This window comes from Alligator mississippiensis, chromosome 4 (genome assembly GCF_030867095.1).
Source record: "Alligator mississippiensis isolate rAllMis1 chromosome 4, rAllMis1, whole genome shotgun sequence".
In the NCBI taxonomy this organism is placed as follows: domain Eukaryota; kingdom Metazoa; phylum Chordata; order Crocodylia; family Alligatoridae; genus Alligator; species Alligator mississippiensis.
In genome coordinates this window covers 180,243,068-180,266,132 of record NC_081827.1, presented here as the reverse complement: position 1 = coordinate 180,266,132, position 23,065 = coordinate 180,243,068, and the positions used below count along the sequence as shown (strand labels likewise).

Sequence of the window (23,065 nt, the reverse complement as noted above, 5' to 3'; positions counted from 1 at the left end):
AAGTTTTCAAAAAAGCTTGTATCTATTGAAGCATCTGAAATAGGCTGTCACCTATGAAAGTTTACACCTCTGAACAATTTAGTCTCTTAAGTATGCCCTGCCTTCAATTATCAAATAAAGACTATTCTTTACTATAAACTATTTTTGCAAAAAAATTTTTCTAGCTCTTGGCAAAAGCTGTTACTTTCTCCTTGCTCCATGTTATCACCAATCTTTAAGACAAAATTAGCAGAACATTACTAATTTACCCACTTTGCACTAGCTCCTCTACTCTGTCAAATGAGTGGGGTAGAATGGCACCATGGCTCTACCTGTTCCTCACTGGGCGCACCTACATGAGCATTTAAGTGCAACTAAATTTAAGGCCCATTAAGCTAACGTGCATTAAGCAATTTTTGGCAGGTGTCTACACATGCAAAGACTTGGCACTAAAGTTAGTGCACTTTGCATTAAAATTAGTACCAAGTCCCTGCAACTCCGCTGTGTAGACCTGTGCAAAGCGGCTAGAATTTGCTTCAGATTTGGCCAATTCGGGGGACAGTGATTTGATTTGGTGATTCAAATCACTGTCTCAAATCAATTCAGCCAAATCTGATTCAGAGATTCGGGCTCTCAAATCAGCCAAATCTCCGAATCAAACAAGCCCCATCCCCCGCCCACTCTGCCAGCCCCGTCAATGGCTGCTCTGCCCAGCCCCAGTGCCCCGGCTCTTTGAAAAAAAAAAAACAAACAAACAAAACCCCGCACTCACCATCTCCTACACGGTAGGAAGCAATCCCTGCTGTACCCCACTACCCCGCACTGCATGAGGGATTCTGCAATAGCCCTCAGCCCCTGCCCACTCTCCCAGCCCCAGCGTCCCTGCTCTTAAAAATAAATAAATAAATAAATAAATAAAACACAAATAAATAAATAAATAAAATAAAAGACCCACACTCACTGGCTCATGCCAGGCAGGGAGGGCAATCCCCACTGCCCCCTACTGCCCCATGCTGCATGGGAGACTGCCACGAGCCCCCATCTTCCACCCACTCTCCCACCCCCAACATGGATGTTCTGCCCACTCTTCCATCCCACTGCCCCATGGCTGCCCCACACAGCCCAGAATCTCAGCTCTTTAAAAAAGAAGCCCCTGCACTCACTGTCAGGCAGGGTGGGAATCCCTGCTACCTGCCACTTCCCTGTACTGTGTGTGGGGCTCTGCTACAAGCCCCCAGAGGCCCCAGCAGCTAGTGAGTGTGGGGTTGGGGGTTTTTTAAAGCACCTGGATCTGGGGCCAGCTGGGGCAGCTATCAATGGGGCTGAGAGGGCAGGCAGGAGATGGGGGCAGAGTCCTCCATGCAGCGCAGGACAGTGGGGATTGCTCTCCCACTTGGCAGCAGCCGGTGAGTGCAGGGCTTTTTTTTTTAATTTTATTTTAAAGCACCAGGACGCTCAGGCCAGGCAGGGCAGCCATGGGGGTGGAGGCTGAGGGAGCAGGCAGGGGATGGGGCCTGGTGGAGGGGTTCCCCCATGGTCCTCTCCCCCCTCCTCCAGCCCCCCCACCCGCCCCCCTCTGTGGTGGCAAGTGAGGACTCCCTGAATCTCTGAAGCTCTCTGAATCTTTTCCGAATAGATTCAGAGAGCTTCAAATTGATTCAGACCATTTTATTGGTCTCCTGATTCAATTTGGATTTGGAGAATCAGCACCAAATCAGGCAGAATCTCCTCTGAATCGAATCAGTACCCAAAGCTTTGCACAGCCCTACTGCCATGTGTTCCTAGTGGTTGGGCATACCCAACACTAAAGTTAGTGCCGTGTTGCATCTGCATGTGCATTAAAATGTGCTTTAACTAATTGTGCCTACATTTGATACCTGCAAATGCAGGTATCAAATGTAGGCACAATTAGCCAAATTTCACCATTTTTAATGTGCATTAAAGGCACACATGTGTAGACACGCACCCGTAATGCACATTAAATTAGATTAATGTGCATTAATGCGTCTCATGTAGATATGCCCACTCGTACCTTCCATCCTTTCCCATTGAAGAAATAAGCAGGTAAAGTAGCCCAAGGCCTGAGTAGCCTGAGAACGGGGATGTAAGGTGAGCTTTTATTCCTTTTGGTGGCAATACTAGTGTAGCTCTCAGGCTACTTCTACGTGTTACATGTATTACACAATTGCTTGGTTAATTGTGCAATTAATTTAGACAGGCTATCTGTGCAAATTAACTACAGTGCTTTAAAAAGGTCTGATCAGCTTTCAAATTATTGCTGGAAAATGTGCAATACCTTTACAGCTGATTTCTATCCAGCTTTAATTTGCACATAAAGCTTGTGCCCCCACATCTGGAAAACCACAGCTACTATGGTCCCTGAGGGTGTGTGGTGTCAGCTGAGGGGGCTCCCAGGTGTCTGAACTTGCTTTTTACTGGTACAGAGGCAACCCAGGATTGGGCTCCCTCTGCACTGGGAATAAGGCGTGGTGGGTTCTGATTTGCAATCCCACAAGCATGACTCCTGCCATGTATGTATGGCAGAGCAGGAGGCATTATTGCGTGGGTTGCACATTAAGCTATCCCATTTATGCCTTTGAGGGCCCTTGACTAGGAAAGAGTGAGAAACATTCAGGTAATTCTAAAATGCACACTTTAGATCTGAAGATTATATTTGTATTTCAAATAGTAAGTGCTAGAATGACATAATCTACTTATTTGATTTTCAAAGAATAAATATTCCTTTAAAAAATGCATACATTGTTCTGTGGAAAGTCTGCTCAACATGCTTTTATTTTCTTTTTAAAATCAAACTCTGACTTCCAATAAAGCACTATCCCATTTATGAACTCAACCTTACAGATTTCAGAAAATGACTCTCTTCAATTTTTCTTTGACACCTTTTCATTTAATTAAAAATGACCACAAGCAAACTCCTATGTTGTTTCACTTGAGATTGTGTAGAATATGAGGACAAGAAGCATGGAATTAGAATGCTATTTACTTTCAATTTGCTAATAAATTATTATAAATGGTTCAATAATTCCCTGCAGTTAAGGTTTTCTACTGCTTTTCATTATAAGAATGAACCTATTTTAAATTGTATAGTTTTTCCAAATTTAAATGGTTTAGACAGAAATTTTCCTTGATAAATGCCTCCCTAGGGCTGAAGTTTTTCTGGAGAGTCTCAACTATTCCTCAAAATGAAACTAGGGATTTGCCCAATTTATATTAAATTATTGCAACCATTTTGCTGAGAAATTTTATCACCTCTGGGCTTTGAGACATTGACTTGAAATTTGACATATTCAGGATGTGCCTTCGCCATTCTACTTAAAAAAAAAAATCACCCACATTTCACCAGATTATAAACCTGTGAAAAATCCTAAACCACACAGGCGCTGCACTAGCTAGTTAAAGCCTCTGGTTCCCAGGCAATGGGAAGAATGAGGTGAAAACTGCCTGACTCAAATGCACAACATGGTAAATGGGTGGAATGCAAAATGCACATCACATCAAAGGGAAAAGAGCAAGAGCAGGAAAACAAAGACGAAGAATAGAAGCAGAAGATGGGGACAGATGGAGGATACTGAAATTGTGAGTGGTGGTTTGCTCTTTTTAAACTGATATAAAATGCTAAGCCAAAAGAATCCAGTCTCAGATTGAATACTCAGTATCAGTTCACATTTTTTACAATTTTGGATTTAATCTCAGGCCTTCAGTTCCTCATGTATAAAATGAGAATAATAAGTAACTGAAATCATCTCCTTAGTGCCTGTAAAGATCTATGGAGCTACAATGTGGCATCGTGGAAAAGCCCCTCAGGAATGAATCTGCATTCAATAAAGGGTTTTGATGGTGTGCAGTAAATAATGCATAAGGATGTACACTGAATTCTGAAAATAAGAGAAAATACTGAATAGCAACCAATGCAGTGAATCCATCCTGGGAACTAAATGTGCCAGGAATCCTGTTGAAAAAAAAAAAAAAAATCACATGATCATATAATTGAAGAATGTGTCATTATACATATGCACAAGGGAACAAAGTTAAGGTTGCAAGAGCATGGTAGTCTGCAATCACTCTAGGCCCAATATGCTGGAAACACAAGGGGCTATTTATTCAGTGACTGGTTCTAGTCCTCAGTACAGAACGTAAAAGGGCTCCTGCAACACCTCCTCTTGGAATTCCTGGGCACATCTACACATGAAATTAATGTGAATGAAAAAGCTATGGCACATATAGTGCCAGAGTTTATTGCTTTTGGGTACCAATTTTTCACATGCTTCTGGGACATTAGTATGTTGAGCTGAGTCAGAGCAGCCCCAGCTGACAGGAGGCCAAGGAGGTCATCCTGCCAGCCTGGTGCTGCTCTGACCCAGCTCAATGTGCTTTGGAGGGGCCAGCTGGGGCAGGCAGGCAGCCCCTCACTGAAGCATCCTCATGCCTCAGCCAGCCTCATCAGCATCTACACATGCATTGCTGTACACTAAAGAATGCCACCTCAAAATAGTACTTGTATTTATAGGTACTAACATGTGGCAGAGTTCATTAGTTTCCTGCAGTCTAATAGGGCCACATATGTAGACACTGAGACTTTACTGTGGAGCAAATTAGGCAGCTCTGCAGTAAATGTCTTGTGTAGATGTGTCCCCTATGCCTAAAACTAAGCCACTTATATATTCCAGGACCCTGAGACAACCTTAATTCTGGCATTTCCCAATGTCTGAGTGCTTAACTTTGCAACCTTAACATTATTTTAACATAATAACTCTCTTCTACATTTAATTTATCTATTGCTGAGCTATCTAAGCAAGCCGTTGGAATAATAATGCAGCCTGTATACCTCTTTAACAATTGGAACACAATTTTCTCTCTCTACCCAAACTGGGAGTAAACTAAAAAAATATTTATCTCTCAGAGTACCTACAGGGTTCCAAAAATACCCTACATTTTGCCTGTTGCTCTACAGGTTCACATCTCAATCATATATCTAATGCTGTGTCCTCTTATTACACATGATGATAATGTATGTCCTTTAGTGTAAAAATAGAACATTCCATAGCTTCTAGATTTCTCACTCTTTGCACAGCAGCTATGCTGTTCATCATCATTTCAGGTGCATTTGCTGGAAGGCCACTGTAAAACACCTTAGTGCAACATATGCTGCAAGGAAATGAGAATACTACCAAATGAGGGAGTGGATTCAACACATCTATGCATGTGAATGTTACCTGTAAGATACATATGCCCTGGAGGAGAGATATAAATATCTGTTTATTAAGAGCCAGTTCTAATGACAGTCACATAAATCTTAAATCTCAATACTGTACAAACCTACCCACAACGTTAAACTGAGTGAGACAATGGGATTACTCAGTAGTGTACAAAACTGAGCAAGTGTATTGACAGATTTACAGAAGTTCACAGAAGTTTAGGGGTGGAAGGGACCTTGTGAGATCTTTGGGTCCAGGCCACCTGCTCTTTATATGGCAGACTTTAAGTTTGATCCTCATGATCAAGACCCTGAATGGGCTTCGCCTCGGCTATTTCGAGTGCTATCTTTCTATGACCACAAATAAGCTTTGTAGTAGTTCTCACTGAAAAAAAAGACACAAACAACTTGAACCTGAACAGGGTTATAATTTGACAAGGAATTTGGGGGGCAGGGGTTGGGGGGGGGGGTTTGTACAGGTGTTACAAGTTCAAAAGAGCCATAGTTAAGACAATTATTTCAGTGGCGGAGAAGCTCAAGCAGAGGGAACAAATATTACAAATATAATGTGACTGGTGCCTCCTGGGTCTATGGGGGGCACCCGGGGTTCCCCCATGGCTGATTGCCAAGCTGGAGAAGCATGGGGGGAAAAGGGCCCAGCACACTCCCTGACAGACCTGGAAGTGGATTGGAAATAGTTCTGGTGCACTTCTGGGTTCACTGCTAAGCACATGGGGGACCCTCTACACTCCGGTGGGATGCCCCAGCATCACAGTGTTCATGAGGCATGCTGGTATCTTGAGGTATGCAGAACATTTTTTAAAGCTGTATCTATGTCTGAATTACTGATTCTCTGAATCAGCATTGAATCTTCAGATCCAGATTTGGATTAATTGAATCAGGGACAGTGATCCAAATCAACTAATCGAATCACTGTCCCTGATTCAAGCCGAATCTGAATCCGAATTGAATAGGGCCCACTTTGCACACCCCTAGTATTCAGTTTCTAAAAAGAAGCACACTACAGCTGAAAATAACCATTTCTACCAAGAGTAACATTCAGATGAATAGAACTAGGTAAAAACATGAAAAACAATGTCATCTGGTAACATCCAATAACATTACAAAATACCTTTCGGTTTTTTTGGTGGTGGCCCAATGTTGAACAACTTCCACTTTATGCAATATTGAAAAAGAATTTTGCCACCTTTGGAACAAAATGTGTATTCAGTTCACATTAGATTCCCTATTGCAACTACATTAAAACAGTGCAAAAAGAAAATCAAATATCTTTCATTACACATAATCAATAAAGGCTATGTGAATAACTACTTTTTCAGTTCAGTGACTGAACTAAATGAATGAAAGAAAAAAAGATTTGATTTGGATTGAACTGAAATAAACTTTTGCATTTTTTTCTGCAAACAAGAAATTAAAAAAAATATTTTGGGATTGTCACGGCGGGGTCCTGTAGGAGAGCTGTGATCTCCTTAAGGCCCCCTCTCCGTGTCAAGTTGGCCCAAGGGCACCCTCTATTTCTCGCCCGCCATGTCTTTGATGATTTAAATCAGTTGGGAGGCTGCCTTACGCCCTCTCGGACACGTCTTTATGTTGACTCAGACCCCGTGGTTTCCCGGACTCCTCGTGGGTCTTGTTCTGCAAACGGGTGCTTCGGAGCACCCTAGCCTTATGGGTTATGCGTGGCTCCAACCACCCCTGATACCACGCCCCAAGCCTCGCAGATGGAATCGACGTTGGTCTGTCTATCTCCGTACACTGCCGCCCCCTCCTGGGGCTCTCCTTGCCCTCTCCTGGGGCCTTCTCTGCGCCGTCGCCCTCTCCCGGGGCCTCAACACACCCGTACTGGGGCTTCTCTATAGTGCCCTCTCCTAGGGCTCGCCACGCCCACGCTAGGGCTTCTTAAAATGCTGCCGCCTGTTTGGGGCTCTCCGCACCCACACCTGGGCTTCTTAAAATGCTGCCCCCTGTCTGGGGCTCTCCGTGCCCACACCTGGGCTTCTCAAAGTTGCGCTCCCCTCTCTGGGGCTCGCTATGCCCAAGCTAGGGCTTCTCAAAAGTGCGCGCCCCTCTCTGGGACTCACTGGGCCTACACCTGGGCTTCTAAAACTTGCTGCCCCCCTTCTCTGGGGCTTGCTACGCCCGCACTGGGGCTTCTCAATAGTGCCCCACCTGGGGCTTGCTACGCCCGCACTGGGGCTTCTCTAAATGCCCCCTCTCTGGGGCTGGTGTCCAAGCACCCCGTAAGCTGCGCCCTTACTGGCACTGGGGTCCTTACACTCCGCTGTGAGGCCCCTTTGAGGATACTGCGCCCTCACTGGCGCCGGGGTCCTCACACTCCGTTGTGAGTCCCCAATGAGTATATTGTGCCCGCTCTGGCGCTGGGGTCCTCACTTTGTTGAGAGTCTCCAATGAGGCCTCCTCCAACCCCTTATAGCCTCACCCAAACCACCGGTTTAATAAACAACAAAATGCTACAGAAACTCGAGCCTCCTGGCTATAACATAATGTAAAGCCGCCTGGCTAAACCACATTGCACAAACGCCCCTAGAGCTGCCATCCATAACTCTGCTCAAGCAGTACCTGTGGGTCTTGCTGTTTCTCACATCCCTACTCCAGGAGCTCCTGCCTCTCTGGCTGCTGGCAGAGAACTGCCACCCTGGCCTCAGCCCTGGGCTTTATGAGGGCCAGGCCCTGCCCCTTCCGGTCAGCTGACTGCCTGGTTGCCCCGGGCAACCCACAGCTGAGCTTGTTATTCCCTGCCAGGGCTCTCTCCCTGGCAGTTTCCCCTCTCTAGGAGCAGGGCACCTCAGTGCTCTGCGACAGGGATAAATAGAGAAGTTGGATCAACCTGAAACAAAAAGTTTCATTTCTATTGTGGGCATTAGTAATCAAATTGAAGCTATAAAAATGAATAGCTAGACTTAGGCATTGTTTACAAATCCAAGGAGGAGAAGAGAGTGCTCAGGAAACTCACCCCTTTATGCTGATGACCCAGGGCTAAGTGCTTCCTCTATTTGAGGACTTGAATCCATGCCACCCAGGAAAGTGACTCAGTCACCATGCTTTCAAGGATTCTGGGGTGGGAAGTTCTTAGATATCTCTTGTTGATACCATTCTACTTTTTATAAAAGACTTAAATACTTACTATGCAAGAAAAAGATTGAAAATAATTCTGTAGACTGGTGGTTAGAGTGTTCATCTAGGACAGGGGTGTTCAACCCCTGACCCTTTGGTCAGATCTGTCCCATAGAGCTGTGTCATCCAGCCCACTGGGCTCTCCAGAGGTATAAAAATTTGGTGGCAGGGAGCAATAACCATTCCCCTGCTGACAAATTTCCAGGCCTGGGAGAGCCCAGTGGGCCACACAGCGTAGTCCTCTATGCTAAAACAGGTCCATGTCACTTGAATGGCACAGGGCCTAGTCCAGGCATGTGTGCCCAAGGGCTGTTTTTAGCCTGAGTGGCCTAACCATGAGGCTACTAGATAGAGTGGATAGCCCTACCTCCCCATCCAGGTGAGTTTACCACATGGTTTGGGGGTGATCTAAATAACTTTTTGCTGCAAATAAATTATCGAACACATTTTTTCCACTGCAAATCATACTGCAAAGGAATATAGTATGAAAGGTTACAAAAGTCTAGTCTCCTAATATTGTTGACAACCACACTATGTAACATTTCTTAAAACAAGTTTGTCTCCTGCTACTGCTATTGGAAAGCTCTTTCACAATTTTACTTCTCTGGTGGTTAAAAACCTTCCTGTAATTTTCATTCTTAATATATTCATGGTTAATTTATACCCATATACCGTTTCACTTTTATACAACTTGTATGCCTATATTGGAACTGGGAAGGGTTACTGCAGAGCAAACAGGCATTCCTAAACTAGCTTTAATCTAGCTACCTCAGATACCAACAGCAATGAAGGCTCTACTGTGCCTAGGATAATAGGGCTCGTATGCCTAACTAAGACATCTAGGCTCCATCACCATACAAAATAATAGATGCTGCAATATTCTCTTTTAGCTAGATAGTTTCACTTATGATTGTATTCTCTTACATTATGCTTGGTAGTGGTCATTCATACCAACTTGACATCTCTGCTGTGGGTACTCCTGCAGAGAAAGTTTGGATTTTATCCAAATGATGGGAAATTTTGCCCATTTAGATTATCTGAAGCTGATAAGCTTTCTACTGTAAAGTTCCCATCTGGCTAAAAATACTGCTACTGCATTTTTTTCAGGGATGTGACTTCTTTGCAAATGACCCTACACTACATTCCAGAACTAAAATTGTAAAACTTCTTCAAATCTATATCATGTATAATGTGAGCTATTGTTCTAAACATGTTATTCTTATATAGAACAGAGTTTAAATTAAACTTAGGGAACAAGTGGAAAATAAATAATGTCAACACTTTCTGAAAAGAAGAATGCATCTTTAATGGTAAATATAGAGAGATCCATGAAGTCCCTTATAAAAATGCTACAATATTTGATAGTAAAGTTATCTAGTAACAAAGATTCTCTATAGTAATACTATGTATTCCATAACATTATGTCCATTACGAAAAGATACCATACTGCTAATAGTAACATGTTTTTTCCATCCTCTCATACTTTATTTCTAAACCTATGCACATGATTTTTGCCAATTGGCTTCTGTGTTATAAAGGGATGTGCTTAATGTTAAGCATGCATTTAAATCCTGTTCTGAATAAGAATGTTTTCCTGAATTGGGACCTAAGTTTGTGGTTTGATATGACTGTTTATCTGCTCCTTAAAGTGAAGATTAATGTCTTTCTTAATACAAAACTTTCTGTAATACAATTTATACAATATCTGTATAAAATGAAATTGAAAATATAAAGATTTCTACCACAATGCTGGTGACAAATGGTAATCTATGGCTGACAATGCAAAAATTGTTGAGCTATACAAATATTTCCATTCTGTATGTATAGAAGACAATTTATTTCAGTACAATGAGGCTGTAAAATGACAACAATAAGATATAGCATGGGTGGTTATGAAACAACCATTGTGTAAATATGTAAGAAAGCAGTAGAGAAGGAGAATAAATATAAATAAAGCGTACATGAGCACCTCTTTTTTCCTCATACAGTGAGACTTTCTGTCCTTTGTGTAACTTCCCCCACCAACCCTGCATCATATATTTTTAATTGCATGTAAATTACAATTAGTACAAGTTGCCAACTTAAAAAAAAATAAAAGGACTGGATTATCAACTGATATAAGAAGACACAATTTCTTAGAAATCACTAAAGCAGTGGTTCTCAACCATTTTAGATTAAAGACACCCCTCATTTGACTCAAGTCAACCCTCAGAAAATGCCAGCTCTTTGCTTTCACTTGTTTTTTGTCTTGAAATTATGGAAATATAATAATGCAATTCTTCTGCTGTAAAGAACTCAGAAAGGCCAAAACTGGTTAGAATGTTTTTGACACTATATATTCCTATTTGAAATTCCTGAGCTTGTCTTCTGAATCACGTGAAGGTGATTGCACATCTAAAAGTGCTAATATTTCATTGCACCCTGGTTTAAAATCTTAGCACAAAAACTGTTCTGGTTCACATAATATGTGGATCTGACCTCAAAATCTTAGACTCAGTTTAAAAGGTTTTTCACAACCGATCTCTTCCATTAAAAAGTCAAAGTAGACAATTTAAGAAAATAACTTACCAGAAGGGTCAAAGGCCACCTGGTTGCCAGGATGGGGTCCTGCATCTATAGATACCATTGGTGATACCTTCCGAACATCCCACAGCTTCATCACACCATAGGAGTCACAGGAAACAATAGTGTCACCCTGCCAAGTATTGAAAAATAAATTACTTTTAAAAAGCTTATGAAAGGAAGAGAATTCAGAGATGTTAAATTGTTATTTTATGAATACTAAAAAGCAACAATTTGATTAATGTGGCAACTGACCAGGTCAAAATGGGGAAATTATTGTGGTTTGGTTTATTAGAATTTCCTGTGTAACTCTATTGCTTTAACTTATTTTGGGGTAGTGCCAAAGTATGCTCCTATGGTGCGTATATCCAGTGGTGACTGTGTGGGGGAGGCAACAGAGCAGCTTCCAGATAAAAAAATTGCCTGTCCAAACTTGTAGTTGAAAATCTTGTTCTGCCATAGTTCAAAGTTACCAGGTCTAAGGACTATAGACCCTTAAAAGGCTAGGGAGTTGACAGCATGCTTGGAGAAAAAGATAAGCTCAGAGAGAGAGAGAGACTCTGCAGAAGACTCTATGAAGAATTAATCCCACACCAAGATCCCTTGCAGAAGATGGTAAATGCCTGATAAAGCAGACATGTGTTTTGTCCATTTTGTTGTTCTTGACATTTTTTTCCTGAAATGTTTCTGTTCTAAAGAAATAGTTTAAGATGTTGCTTGGCCACTTATAACCACTATGATTGCCAGATCTAACTTGCTCAGGAAACAAATTCTGGAAACAGAGGTAAGATACAGGCTACTAAAGCATGTAAAAGGGAACGATGTTTATGTTAAATATATTTAAGGTTTATGCATTTAAAGTTCTGTCAAAACTCGGAGAGAACAATTGCCCTAAAAGTTACCCTATGTACCTCAGCTAGGAAAATGTAATTTTGGTGTGGAGTGGCTCAGGATCACAAGAGGCACTGATATGAAGGCAATTGGGGACATATGTTATGTTTGCACTTCATACCAGTGTGAACGAAGGGCAGACGCACAACATAAACCTCTACAGTGGTATAAGAGCCTTGAACCCAGGATAAAGTTGGAAAAATCTGTAGTGAAAATATAGTGGTATAAGTCAGGAGTTCTCAATCCTTGGGCCATGGCCCAGTGCTGGGCCACAGCGAGTCAGCTGCTGGACCAGAAGTGGCCACGAACTGGCAAACTGCAGCCCCACAGAGCTGGGTGGAGAGGCCACAGCTCCTTTTGCAGGGCCTGCGGTAGCACAGGGTTTGACCCACCCTGCCACCCAGAAGGTGGCGGTATCCTTACCTGCCTTTGGGATGGAAATTCCAGCCACAGTCGGCTGTGACTGCTGGGCCACAGTTTGCTGGGCTGCGGCCACTTCCAAGCCATGGTTTGCCGGGCCGCAGCATAAAAACTTTGGGAACCCATGGTTACACAGTGGTGAGCATCACATGTCCACTTCTGTCTTACATATTCATAGATGTTAGGGTCAGAAGGGACCTCAGTAGGTTATTGAGTCCAAACCCCTGCCCTGGGCAGGAAACAGCCCTGGAGTCAGTCGACCCAAGCTAGGTGCTTGTCCAGTCTCCTCTTGAAGACCCCAAGGTAGGGGAGAGCACTGCTTCCCTTGGAAGCCCATTCCAGATTCTGGTAACCCTTACTGTGCAGAAGTTCTTTCTAATGTCCAACCTAAATCTTCTCTCTGTCAATCTGTGGCCATTGTTCCTAGTTACTCCAGGGGCTGCCCTAGTAAATAGAGCATCTCCTATTCCCTGCTGCCCTCCCCTGATGAATTTATAGGCAGCCACAAGGAAACCTCTCAGCTTTCTCTTGTGAAGGCTGAAGTTATCTAGGTCCCTCAGTCTCTCCTCATAGGGCCTTGCCTGCAGGCCTCTGACTATACGAGTGGCCCTCCTCTGAACCCTCTCAAGATTCTCCGCATCCCTCTTGAAGTGTGGCACCCAAAACTGGATGCAGTACTCCAACTGCAGCCTGACCAGTGCCGCATAGAGAGGAAGCATCACCTCCCTGGACCTGTTCGTCATGCATCTGCTAATGCATGATAAAGTGTGGTTAGCCTTGTTGATCAGGGGAGGGGAGTTCAAGATGAGTGGTTGCTCCTCAAGGGAGCAATCCTGGATGTGCAAGCGAAGTCTATCCCATCTCGGAGGAAAGGCAGCAAAAGGGCACAACAGCTCCCTTGGCTCTCCAGGGAACTAGCGGACCTCCTGCATCTTAAAAGGAAGACCTATAAAGGATGGAGGACTGGAACCACCACCAAGGAGGAATACTCTGCTGTAGTCCAGACCTGCAGAGAGCAAACCAGGAGGGCCAAGGCTGCGATGGAACTCCAGCTAGCTACAAATATCATGGACAATAAAAAGTCCTTTTTTAGATATGTGGGGAGCCAGAGAAAAAGCAGGGCAACATTGGACCCCTGCTAAACCAGATGGGACAACTGACAAACGATGCCCATGAAAAAGCAAACTTGCTTAATGGGTACTTTGCATCAGTTTTTCACCAGTCCCATGGGATTCCTCTGCCCACTGTGGGTCAGGGAGGCCCGGGTGAGGGAGATTTCTTACCCTCCATCGAAGCTGACCTCCTGAAGGAACACCTTGACAGGCTGGATACCTTCAAGTCACCTGGCCCTGATGGTTTACATCCAAGGGTACTCAAGGAGCTGGCAAGCATCATAGCTCAGCTCCTGGCACGGATCTTTAAGAACTCCTGGTGCTCTGGTGAAGTACCCGATGATTGGAAGAAGGCCAATGCGATGCCTATCTTCAAGAAAGGGAGGAAAGTACATCCGGAAAACTCTAAGCCCATCAGTCTGACCTCTATCCTAGGGAAGGTCTTGGAAAAGATGGGGATGGAGGAAGCCTCATTTTGTCCTGGGTAAGATATGAAACTGCACCCTGCTGGGCAAGGCGGGGTCTAGTGAGGCTCCCTGTGGCAAGGGAGCCCCTAAGAAATGCCAGGCCAATCTCCTTCCTGGTTAAAGGTAAGTGTGGGGTGCCTTATAACCTCAGCCCCCACATCCCTGGTGGGTTTAACTGGTACAGGGGGAACCCAGGCTCATGGGAGTCCTGAGGCAGTGCCCAGGTTGGCAGAGGGACCTGGAGCAGCATCCAGGCTCTTTGTGAGCCCTGTGGCTGCAAGAACCCTGAGAGGGGTCAGGCATGTCTATGGCCACCTGAGCCTCACAGGGTGTAATACCCCAGGTCAGAGGGCCAGGCTATGGCCACCTGAGCTAGATGGGGTAGCAGATCCCAATGAACCCCAGTGAGGAGGTGGTGTGTCAGCCCCTGTGAAGGGATAGTGTGGGGAGCCCCAGTGAGGGGGCTGAGGGCTTGGAGCTCAGTATGTGTTTGTTTGTCTGTTTGTGTATATGTGTTATGAAAGACTTAGTGCAAACCACTGGTGGATGCCATCTGTGAGGCTTGGGCTGCAGTGTAGAGGTGGAACGGAGCTGTGGATATCCCCCCTGAACATTGGGCTTCAAAACGGGCACCCTCCCACCTGATTAACATCCCAAGACTATTACATCAAGGCGTGGCAGAAGAGTGAGGTGGGCGGCTGGCCCACAGACAAGAGGCAGGTCAGTGCTTGCACCAGGTGTGAAAGCTTGCCCCATACCAGCAAAGAAAGAATTAAAAACTCATCATATAGACAGCAGAAATATTCTCATTACCCTTTACATACCTTGTCAATAAAGTTGGTGTGTAAAGTATCAGTAGCACTGAGGATAAATTCAGAGCAACTCAAACAATTTCAGTGTGCTGCCCCCTGATATATATTGGAGTGTGAGACCACATTGTATCATGTTGACTTCAGCTTACTACAGCTTTCAAATGGTCAGATGCTATGCCAGAGCTTTGACAATATACCTTTAATTTTCTTTTCTTTTCTGGAGAAAATTTATGCAAGAAAAATTGTAGGGTCCATCAAGCAAATAAAGGCATTTAGACTTTAAGACATCTATTGCCTTCCACACGAGAAGGTAATGACTTGCAATCCAATATTACAGTATAAGTATAATGAAATGTTTAGGTTCATTTGAAAGAGGCCTAATATTTCAGAACTTGTTTCTGCCTTGTTACAGGTATAAAGGAATGCTGGGAGCAAAATAATTAAAAAGAGACAACGTTTAGTCATTGTTCACATTTTTCAAGGTACAATTAGGGGCCATGTTTTCCAAAGTTCCAAGTACATGTATTTGCAGTCAGAGCTGCAGGTAAGTTCATTTGCCACTTTTACAGAAGAACCTGAGCATTTCAAGGGTTGGGCACTTTGAAAAAGTCTAGCCCCACATTATACATAAATTGTAAACATATTTTATATATAGTATGAAAATGTATTACAGAACTACCAGCATGTGTAGTATTCAGGAAATAAAATTATAAAATATATTCTAATGCTAATGTTTATATATAACAGCATTCAAATGTTCAACTAGGTTGATGCTTTAGTGTGCTATGCACTGCACAAACAGAGTAAATGACAGTTCCGGCTTACAAAATGGTTTTAGTGATTTTTGACTGCACCATAAGTTCTAGAAAGGAAAAAGGAACTACAGTGCTGTTTATAATGAGGGTAAATTATTAATTTTATTTTGGCAGTTGATTACTCCCTCTATGAGACAGTTTATATGCATAGACATGTGCATTTTCATGCAGCAAAGCCTCTCCCCATTTCATACCCCTGCTATCCCACATTCTGTCCTCTTTAGTAGAGTTTTCTTGTCACTACCCTGCAGCTACTGATGATGAGGATAGCTCCTTCCCTCTTAACTCCATCAGGTGTGCACTTAAAACATATGTCTTCATTCTTTTATGATGGGCATGTAAGATAGCCTACAATCAAGCCCTTAGCTTGTACTTGGTTCAAGTATATCTGATCTACACAACTCCAGCTTTTCATTCTAATTGAGGAAGTGACTTATGGCTGTATCAATCTGGATAGCTTCAAACATGTTCTATAAAGATCATTATTAATATTTCATGTTTGTACTGCAGTAACATATAAGAATCTCAGTTACATACTAGGACCATGTTGTGCCAGGCACTGTACACACAAAGAACAAAAAGATGGTCCCTGCCCCAAAGAGTTTAAAATCCAAATATAATAATCACATTATTTTGATTGCTGAAAAGAGATACTTCACTGATCTCTGCACACAAAAAATTATGAATATAAAACAAAATCATTATTGGCAATCCCTCACAGTAGAGGATGATTGCCTTCCATGATTGCCTTATCTGTGAGTCTGAAGATGGCTGACAAGGTCAATCTGGGACTGACAGATTCTATTGCAACTCAGGCATGTGCTTCTATGTGGGGTGGGAGGTTCTGGATTCTTGGTTCAGTCCATGACACTGTTTCTGTCGCTCCTGCTTTTCTGTCTCTTGTTGTTGTCATGAAGTTTCAAAGTACTGAGACTCTTGCAGGCTCTTTATCCATTCGGGGTGGTCATGGGTGATAATCACCCATTAATTGATGTGGATGTTGCATTTTTTCAAGTTGGCCTTGAGGACGTTCTTGAAGAATTTTCTCTGGCCTCCTCTTGGGTGTATTCCTTGACTAAGCTGGGAAAATAAAACTTGCATCAGGATTCTGGAGTCGGATATCTGGATGATATAGTTGGCCTAGTGAAGTTGACATCAGATGATCATTGCCTCAATGCTGGTGGTATTTGCTTGTAAGAAGCTGCTAATGTTGATGCATATGTCTTCCTACTGGATTTGAAACATCTTCCACAGGGAGCATTGATGGTATTTCTCTAGTGACTTGAAGTGTCTCCTGTACATTGTACATAGATTCATAGATTGTAAGGCTGGAAGGGACCTTGGAAGATCATCCAGTTCAGCCCCCTGGAACAAGCAGGAAAGATAACTGGGGGTCAGGTGACCCCAGCAAGGTGACCGTCTATTCTCCTCTTGAAGATTTCCAGGGTAGGTGATTGCGCCACCTCTGGAGGGAGCTTATTCCACAGTCTGGACACCCTGACTGTGAAGAAGTTTTTCCTAATGTTGAGCCTGAATCAGTCATCCAGGAGTTTATGGCCATTACTGCTAGTCTTGTCCTCAGGTGCCCTGGTGAACAGTTGCTCACCAAGCCCTTGATGTACTTCCCTAGTATAGTGGGAAGCTGCTCCCAGGTCCTCTCTCAGCCTTCTTTTCCTCAGATTGAAGAGTCCCAGATCCCTCACCCTTTCCTCATATGGCTTGCCTTTTAAGACTGATCATATGGATGTCTCTTCTTTGGACTCTCATAAGCCCGTCCACATCCTTGTTAAAGTGTGGTGCCCAGAACTGGATGCAGTACTTCAGCTGTGGTCTCACCAGTGCTGAGTAGAGTGGAAGAATCACCTCCCTGACTTTTCTGGAGATGCGATTGATACATGCCAAAGTATTATTTGCCCTGCTGGCTATAGTATCACACTGCTGGCTCATGTTCATACTGTGGTCTATTATTACCAACAGGTTTCTCTCATTCATGGTGCTAGTCAGTTTGATGCAGTCAAGCCTGTAAGTGTGTTGGGGGCTGCTTGCCCCGAGGTGCAGCACTTTACATTTCTTAATGTTGAACTTCATCAGGTTCCGATCAGCCCAGCTTGTTAGCCTGTCTAGGTCCGCCTGTATCTGTAGCCTATCTTCAAGCATGATGATGTTTCCCCATAACTTGGTGTCATCCATGAACTTGGCCAGAGAGCTCTTCACCCCCGCATCTAAATTGTTAATAAAGATTTTGAAAAGTACTGGACCAAGCACCAACCCCTGCAGGACACCGCTGCCTACTTCTCACCAGGATGACACAGATCTGTTCACTACGACTCTCTGGGTCCTACCCTGCAGCCAGTTTCTCACCCACCTGACTGTCTCAGAGTTAATCCCACAATCCTCCAATTTTTCATGAGGATATTGTGGGATATGAGATCAAAAGCCTTGGAAGTCTAGGTACACTATGTCAGCCTGCTCTCTTGTATCCAGGTGGCAAGTTACCTGGCCATAGAAGGAGATGAGGTTTATAAGGCAAGACCTGTCTGTGACGAAGCCATGCTGGCTGTCATTCAGAATCTTACCTTCTGCAAGCTTATCACAGATAGACTCCTTGATGAACTTTTATAGGATTTTCCCTACGATGCAAGTTAAGCTGACTGGCCTATAGTTACTTGGGTCCTCTCTCCTGCCCTTCTTGTGGATGGGCACAACATTGGCTCTCTTCCAGTCCTCAGGGACTTCTCCAGAGTGTGACGAGTTATGGAAGAGTTTCGCCAGGGGTTCCGCAATGACTTTGGCCAGCTCCTTCAGCACTCTTGGATGAAGATCATCCTGTCCCACTGACTTGTATAAGTCTAATTTTTTAATGGGTCATACATCAATTATATGGCAATAGTAGAAAAGTGATTATTCCTACTGTGCTCGTCTTGTACTCTACCTGGCGTTGTTTTCCCCTTGGTCTGGTGAAAGACCAAAGCAAAGTAGTCGTTCAGAAGTTCAGCTTTCTCCCGGGTGTTGGTAACCAGCACTCCTGAGTTGTTGAGCAATGGCCCATACTCCCATTTGTTTTCCTCCTGTTCCCTATGATTGAGCTCTATGATCTAGTTCCACATGTATCATCTCTGTACAGTAGAGTAGGAAGTATGACTACTTGATGAACCAGAAGCTTGGTTTCTAATTGGATGTCATGATCTCTGAACACCTGTTTCCTCAGATGCCCAAAGGCTGTACTTATACATTTGAGGCAATGTTGGATTTCTTCTGCAGTGTCAGCCTTCTGCGAGAGAGAGTTCCAAAGGTATGGGAAATACTTAACGTTCTCCAGAGTCTCACTGTAAATATAAATTGCCAGAGCTGTGGACTGCTCATTAAGAGCTTGTTGATGGAGGACCTTAGTCTTCTGAATGTTAAGCATTATTCCCATTTTCTTGTATACCTTTATCAAGATGTTGACAATTGCCTGAAGATTTGCTTCTGAGTGAGCACACACTACAGGTTCATCAACATTGTGGAGTTGATGATTAATGTCAGAATAGTTTTGGTTTTGGCCTGGAGTCAGTTGAGATTAAACAGTTTCTTGTCCATTTGGTAGTTTAGCTCCACTATGACAGCAAGCTTGTTGGTGATCAGATCTAGCATCACAGAAAGCAATACCAAAAGATGCAATCTTGCTTAACTCCAGTCTTAACCTCAAAGGGATCTGCGATAGATCTGATACTGGGAACCATCATTCGGATACCATAATGGAGCAGGCTAAGAATGGTGATGAATTTTGGTGGGCATTCATTTCTCAGAAGGATTGTCCACAGCACTTCTCAGTTGACAGTGTTAAAGCCTTTCATGAGGTCAAAGAAGGCCATATAAATAGGTTTATGTTGTTCCCAGTATTTTTCCTGCAGCTGGTGAGCTGTGAAGATCATAAGAGTTGTGCATCTGGATGCCCCAAACCCACACTGTGATTCCAGGAGGAGCTTTTCAGCAAAAGGAAGAAGCCAGTTCAGGAGGATTCTCACAATGATCTTTCCTGTGATGTACAGCAAGGTGATCCTTCTGTAATTCCACAGTTTGACTTATATCCTTTCTTGAATATTGTCATGATCAAGACATCTCTGAAGTCATCTGGGATTTTCTTATCATTCCAGATCCTTAAGATGAAGGCATGTAGCTGTGATGTAAGCTCCTCTTTCCTTGCTTGAAGATTTCAGCAGGGATTCCATCTGTTCCAGAGGCCTTGTTGTTCTTCATCTGCTTGATGGCTTTCCTCACCTCAGCAAGGGTTGGAGGTATTCTAACTAGGTGCTATGGGATGGAATTGGGAATACTCTCAGCAACAACAGAGTCTTGATTGAGAAAGTCTTCAAAATGGTCCTTCCAATAGGCATTCATGACTCCCCTTTCCTTAATCAGGTCTGCTCCATCCTTAGGTCTCAAGGGGGTTGGTTCCTGAGTGCTTGGAATGTAGATAACTTCAGTGGCACTAAAGAAACCACTCGTGTATGTCAGTGAGATGTTGCATCTCCTTCACCTTGTCTTCCCACCATCTGTTCTTTATATTGCAGGTTCTTCTTTAGACCTCAGCCTTGGCTTGTTGGAGATTCAATTTCTCTTGCCTGGAGTTGGTGTCACTCTGCCAAACACAAAAGGCCTCATGCTTGCAGTTGATCAACTCTTGGATCTCCCAGTCATTCTCATCAAAACCAGTCTTGGTGTTTCTAGGTAGAGAATCCAAGTGTCCCTTGACAGGCACTGATGATGGTGGACTTGAAGGAACCCCATGCACTGCTAACATCTTCCCATTGTTGTTGATTGGAATTTGCCAGTTTTTCGTTGAGGCATAGGTGGAAGAGATCTCATTTGATTGGATCCTTGAGTCCTTCAATGCTGGTTCTGCTGCAGCTGTCATTTGGAACCAATCTGAGTGACATAATCAAGCGAATGAATCAGTGATCAGTTGAGCAGTCATCAGTTTCTAGCATAGCTCAAGTGTTGTAGACATCTTTGTGGTCCTAGGCACAAATGATAACATAGTCAATCAAGTGCCAATGCTTAGATCATGTGTATTGCCATGATGTCTTGTACCTGTTTTTGTGGCAGAACAGAGTGTTGGTAATGGTGAGTCCATGTTCCACAAATTTGCTCAAGAGGAGGATACTGTGGGAGTTAACTTTTCCCGCTCCTTCCTTGCCAGTGGTTTCATTCCAGTCCCTTCCAACTTTGGCATTTAAAATCACTGAGCAGAATAAGCCTGTCTCCTTTTTTAATGTAAGAAAAGACTTAGTTAAAGTTGGCATATAATTCCTCCATGGTTTTGTTGGCAGTGTCAAGAGTCAGGGCATATGTGCTGATGGCAGTGGCATATTGCCTCCCTGACAATTTGACATGGAGAGTCATGAGGCATTCATTTATTGTTATAGAGAACTCACTGAGTCGGTTTATGTGTTCATTCTTAATGGCAAAGCCAACTCCCTAGAGTCAGTGTCCCCTTCTGGTTTACTCTTCCATAAAAGGGTACAGCCACCTCCATGTTCTTTGAGCTGCCCATCACCCACTTACTGGGTCTTGATCACTGCAACAATGTCAATGTTGTGTTGCCTGAATTTTTGAGCCATGATTGCAGTGCAGTGCTTTGGGCATTCACTGTCAGGATTGTCCATGAGGGTCCTGATGTTCCAAGCCCCAAAACTGACTGTGTGTCTGTTGATTTTGACTACAGTAAAGGTGATCCCACTGGACACAGTTATCCAGTCAGGAAAAAGATAGGCAGACTATGTTTAGAGCATCTTTCCTAGCCCCCTCTCCATGTCAGGTAAGAAGAGAAGATCCTAAAGAGGGTTGCTCAGTCACAGTTACAGTTACTGTATTGCAATCCTGACTCATTCTTGTAACTGCCACCTTCAAACCAGTTCATGACTAGGAGCTTCCAGACTTCACAATCCTGCTCCTGTCATCACTAGCTGGTCATCAAAGGCCTTGAAAAATGTGCTAAAGTTGTTTTCATGAAAGATGCCTGTGTGTGATTTCTTTTATTGTGGAGAAACTGCTGCACATCAGCTTCTACATGGTTCTTGATAGAACAAAACCTTGATACCATGGCAAGGAGGCCAAGATAACTGGATTCTACTGTAGCCTTTGTCCACCTTTGCAGCCATTGAGATTCTAACATCTTTTTCTGTCTGCTCCACCATTGAGGACTTGTAGACCTGTTTCTGGGGGCTAGATTGGATTATTATAGTGGCAACCCATACTTGCCATGTCACAGTACTGTCAGAAGATATATGTTGGCTTTTCAGAAGGGAGAACATTGCCATTTGCTGTCCCCAACACATCCTGGTGGTGCTGCCACTGCCTGGTCCATGACTGCTTATTCACTAGTTATTCTTGCTTATTTCACAGCTACCTTCCCTGAAGGTCATTCCACTATTGGTGGAAGCACTGGGTAGTAACACAACTCTGCCATCAGAGCTGTAGAACAAAAAAAAAGATGTATAAATCAAAATGTTTATAAAACAAAATAGTGATATACAATACAACATTTTACCTGAAAATGAAATAGATCTTCTCATATAATGTCAGGAATACAGGCATAACCTATGTTTATTAATATATTAATTAATATTGATACCTAAACAAATGGTAGGCTGAGTTTCACTGAAATGTTGTTAATGAGCTGACTATTGCATTTCATTTTTACATTAGCACAATGTCATCTCTATTATATGCATTTCCTGAGTTGAAGATATGAGATGACTTTTCAGTAAGTACGAATAAACTATTCTTGAAGAAGAAGAATGGATTTGTGAAGTTAAATTCCATTCAAAGGGAAAAAAAGTAGTAAGACACTAAATGGCATGTTAAACTAATACATTCTTCCTCTGGCAATGAGCCTTTCTCAAGAGCTTGAAAGTGGAATCTCATTTAATTCTCATGTGCAGTTTCTGCATTTTTATCCCTTGTATTGTTATTATTTTAGCTAGTCAGGGATGAGTCCTTTGCCTTGGTCTCAGTTTTCTTCTTTGGATGTAACTTCCCACATTTCAAAGTCTTTTTATGATACTCATATATTTTACTTAGCAACATAATGGGATGTTAACGATTGTGATTTTCTTGCATGTAGAAGTAGAATGCACTGTGATCCACATAGTAAAGTTGCAACTCAGTACATCAAAAATAAAATGTGCTGCATTATACTTGTTATGTTTTATGTTGACTCCTGCAAAAGAAATATTGATTCCATTAAGCAAATGTGATGATTCACAATGTTAAGACAGTTATTACATGCAACTTGCATCCAGTTCTTTGTAAGCTGCTGCTGCATGCTTCCATTAGGATTTTCTTCAATGATAATGAAATAAGGAGGGCAGTCTTATGAAAGTTTGTGCTCCATGCTTCAGAACTGAGTCTAAGGTGGTCTGGCTTCAACTCTTGTCACAAGCTCTTTATGACTTCTGCCAAGTCACTTAATTTGTCTGTGCTTAAATTCCCCATCTGTAAAATAGTAATAAAGCATTTGCATTCCCCAACTCTTAGATTGTATTGCCTATCAAGATTGAGGTCTTCAGAGTAGGGAGTGTCTCTTATTATGGATAGCCATAAACACAATAGGGCCTAGTCTCAGATGGTACTACTAGGCAAAGCCATAATA

At 43.1% G+C, this 23,065-nt stretch overlaps 1 protein-coding gene and 1 long non-coding RNA gene across 4 annotated transcripts in view; one reads left to right on the top strand and one right to left on the bottom strand.

Moving 5' to 3' along the window:
- Positions 1 to 23,065, bottom strand: part of SPAG16 (sperm associated antigen 16) — a 988,711-nt gene that overhangs the window by 196,362 nt on the left and 769,284 nt on the right. For 2 of the 3 annotated variants that reach the window (XM_059727149.1, XM_019492270.2), the window contains exon 15: positions 10,919 to 11,045. In XM_059727149.1, the coding sequence (XP_059583132.1) occupies positions 10,919 to 11,045 (127 nt within the window). Of the gene's footprint in view, positions 1 to 1,674; positions 3,950 to 10,918; positions 11,046 to 23,065 lie in introns of those variants that run through there. The other variant, XM_019492271.2, reaches the window with a different exon arrangement.
- The window catches only part of LOC109284307 (uncharacterized), an 80,658-nt gene that overhangs the window by 14,113 nt on the left and 43,480 nt on the right, over positions 1 to 23,065 (top strand). Inside the window, exon 2 of the long non-coding RNA XR_002091716.2 lies at positions 15,027 to 15,158. This is a non-coding gene — a long non-coding RNA (uncharacterized LOC109284307). The remainder of the gene's footprint in view (positions 1 to 15,026; positions 15,159 to 23,065) is intronic.